A 3,907-nucleotide genomic window follows, 5' to 3' on the forward strand; every position below is an offset into this window, starting at 1 on the left:
TCATCAATGTTTAGGTCATGTGATCAACATTTAGTTACTAATGATTATGAATTATCTAGAGCAAGGAAGCAACCTGTTCAATTACATGCAGGGTATATTGTTGCATTATAGTCAAGTCACAGTCTGTAAATAACTTTAAAGTAAACAAGATTTTATCATTCCTGTTTAAAGTTCAGCACTAAAATAATATTTTGCCGTGTATAATTTTAGAGGAATCATTTATTTAAAAACAATTAACATTCTGTATCATATCATTGGGATACATAAATCTGCTTACTCAAAGCTATAGGCACAACAGCACATCCAATACTCAAATTCATTCCAAACTTTCTATACTTTTGGACTTAAAGTTCTAATTTAAGTTTCACTTTGTATTCCAGGTAATTAATTATTAATTGAATTTTACTCAACTGTTTGGATTACCTGTTCTCTGTTACTTTGCTTAAGACCATAGAGTCATAACAGGTTCATTAGCTGATTAAATGTAGAGATAATTACAAATGCATTCATACTTACATATAATTTTCTGTGGGAGGAAAGTACATGCATGATATTACCCCCCCCCCCCCCCGTGCAAATAAACCTGTAAAGGTTATTATTGCTTTCATTCCTAATATAGTTATGCACAATAATATTTGCAAAGAATTTTAAACTAATATTAGTGTCAGTTTCTTGTAATTATATTAGTGTCAGTTTCTTGTAATTAGAAAAATTGACCTGAAAAGAGAAAAACTGTTATCTATCTTGAATTTAGTATGTTATGTTAATTAATACTTAAGAGTTCATAGGTACAGATACCATTGAACTTCTGTATTGCACTTTATTTTCATAAAAACAATTTTTGTTTTACAGATATGAATTCATTATATTAGTGCAAAGAATACTGGTGCAGGAAGAACCATTCAAATGCCTCCAGGATAGAGTGCAGGCCCACATCCCCCATAAATATTCAAAAGAACTTGGACAGAAGAGCAAAGTTGTAAGTATATATATATATATATATATATATATATATATATATATATATATATATATATATATATGTATGTATGTATATATGTATATATATATATGTACTGAATTTTGCCACTTTGTGACAAATTAAGAACATATATTATTTACATTAGAGCTGATCAAAGCAAAAATCATCTCGCAGTTAGTTATGCAGTTCCCAAAATGAATACTTTTTATCTTTTACATTGGTTGGTGTCCTTTGCTACTGAGGAAGAGAAGAGGCCCTTTTCCAGTAATGTGATAGGCTTGATGTCTTAGAAGAAGATCAAAGTTTTAGATAGTTTATTTGAGGATATTAATTTAATAGTCACTTAATGTTTGTAATTGATTGTATATTATACAAACCAGTCTGAATTATTATTTGCATTTGATTGTACTTAATTAAATACAAACTAGTCTGAATCAACCATTTTTGGCACAGAGAACCATTTTGTTTTGACTATATTTGAATGTTTATTTACACAATAATAAAATTTCACCATTTTTTTTTACAGATTCCCCTAGGTGTTTTGACAAAGGATGAGACCAAAATTGCAGATATGGTTGATATCATGGTAGAATATCAACAATATGTCCCAGGAAGATTGGACTCGGACCCAATATCCTGTATTCTTTATGGGGATGCCCTCAGTTGTGAAAGGGCAAATGATGCACAAATTGCAAGAATCAATGGGGGATCCAAGTGGGACCGATTACAAGGGCTTGTTCCAGCAATACAGGAGTGGCACAAACGTGGCATACTATTAGAGGTAGGAATAGGAAGCAAACAATATATGTGATTGCTATTTAAAATTCAGTTTCCACAAATTTTAATTGTTGATATGCTTTTTCTAGTATTTGAATATCTTTTGATCAGAAGTAGTACAATATTCCTTGTTATAATAAAGGATCAAGACTTAATTGAAATGAAATAAATTATAGATATAAACTCCCTATGCAAAATTATATTATGTGCCCATGGATTCATGTGGCCTCATTTACAATTAACTAATAATGTTGAGGACTGCTTATCTATAGCATTATTTACATTCTGAATGGAACTTTTTTCATTCTCGAGATGTGTAAACTAGAATGTTCTAAACACCGTTATTAAATCTAATATTGTAAGAAAGCATTTAAAAACTAATCCACATTCATATATTTGAAATAAAAGTATTATTTAGTATCAAGTAAAAGTATAACACAAAAATTTTATATTGGGATGTTGTTTTGTAAATTAATTAGACAATATTTGCAGAGGGTGCATGCTGATTCTGACTTGTCAATTCATCTAGTAAAACTCCCTGCCAAGGCCTCACAAAACATACTGGAACGACATTTGTTCAACATTTATTTGCATATGCATATATATCTGATCCTATTTCCAAGTCATTATAAACAAAATCTCCAGATGTACCAATCTTACTGACACATTATCATACCCAACAAATATTTACAATATATAAGTAGTACAGACCCAAAACCTTTCTTTTGCAGGATACATTCAAGCTGTTGTATAGACCCCAAAGTGCACGTGATGTGGGCACGTTATATTATATTAGAAACAGATACAGGCACCACAATGTCAACAGCAAAACCAGCTCCTGCTTCAATTATGCCACCGATTTACTACGCTTTGCTACAGAGGCATATGTCATAGCCAGTTCAAGATCAATGATAGACAAAGACCATATTCCCAAAGACATTGAAAAATTATGGTGCTATTTTCAGTCTATTGCAAATAAAGTGGCAACCTTAGGATTCCATCCTCCAGAGCTACAAGACTGTAATGCTGATTCCAGCTATTGTGGCCTGTGCCAGTTAGAGAGTGATACTGAAGAGTTTATATGTTGTGATAATTACAGTTGTCCTAAAGGAAGATGGTTTCATCTCACATGTTTGGGGTTAAGTGACAATGATGTCCCAGCTGGTGAGTGGTTTTGCTCTGGACAGTGTGAGGTCATGTCAACAAAATGTAACAAAGACTACAAGTCAAAGCAGGATCACGTATTTGAATACTCCAAGGCTCTTTTATGGAGAGGTCTAGGAGAAATGGCCCGTCATGATGCTATCAGGGAAGGAGATGGAGATAGAATAATCAGCCACTGGAGGCATGATATGATAGAGTTCTTTGATCAGCACCACCCCAAGTACTTTGTATGTGGCTATAATCTTTTAAGTGCACTAAATGGTGGAGTGTCCTCTCGTCTGGCACACCAACTTCGATGGAACAGAACAGTCAATACTGCAGGGAAAGAGGGACACAATATTGAAATGGACTTACAAATGGAATTTTTCAACAGGGAATACAAGGAGGCTGTCAAGACCGCCAGTGGAAATCTGACTGATGACACCATAGCTAGACACAGCCAAATGGTGGGGATAAAGAAAACACTTCAGTATGTTTTTGATCACAAGATACTTAACCGTGGCAATTTCAAGCGAACAAAAGGTGTTGTGAGGAGGAGTGCAGATATTGAGGACCTTGTGAAAATCCTCTTAGACAACAAATGCTGTGAGTTAATCTCAGGAAGATGTCACTCAGCATTCCCTGATATTCATTCTCTTTCAAAATTTAATCAAATGGAAGAGTTTAAGAAAAGGATTCAGAAGCATCTAAAGAAAATGAGCAAAAGACTGGAGATTATAGTTGATTGAGACAACTTTATTTGCAACATTAAGTATATAAATTCATACTCTTCTTAATCTACTAATACCCAGTGTTACAACATGTGAGTTATGGATGGCTTTTGCAGAGAAGACATACCAGACTTGTTGGTTTACACCATGGTATATCACATAGAATGTATTGATGTATCTGTGACTGACTGTAAACCAAATATATATTTGTTATTTACAAGTACATGTAATATATAGTTTACATTAGGTTCTTTAGCATAGAATGTGCTGATGT

The 3,907-nt window shown here is 33.2% G+C and overlaps 1 protein-coding gene across 1 annotated transcript; it reads left to right on the forward strand.

Moving 5' to 3' along the window:
* The first annotated feature begins 1,526 nt into the window (after positions 1 to 1,526).
* On the forward strand, positions 1,527 to 3,651 carry LOC149802444 (uncharacterized). The gene is made up of 2 exons (XM_089951672.1): positions 1,527 to 1,763; positions 2,491 to 3,651. Exons 1-2 carry the CDS (start codon positions 1,554 to 1,556, stop codon positions 3,649 to 3,651), a joined length of 1,371 nt encoding a protein of 456 aa, XP_089807798.1. The 5' UTR covers positions 1,527 to 1,553.
* Positions 3,652 to 3,907: the final 256 nt, after the last annotated feature.

Source organism: Sinohyriopsis cumingii, chromosome 3 (genome assembly GCF_028554795.1).
Source record: "Sinohyriopsis cumingii isolate HCF-2022 chromosome 3, ASM2855479v2, whole genome shotgun sequence".
Taxonomy (NCBI): domain Eukaryota; kingdom Metazoa; phylum Mollusca; class Bivalvia; order Unionida; family Unionidae; genus Sinohyriopsis; species Sinohyriopsis cumingii.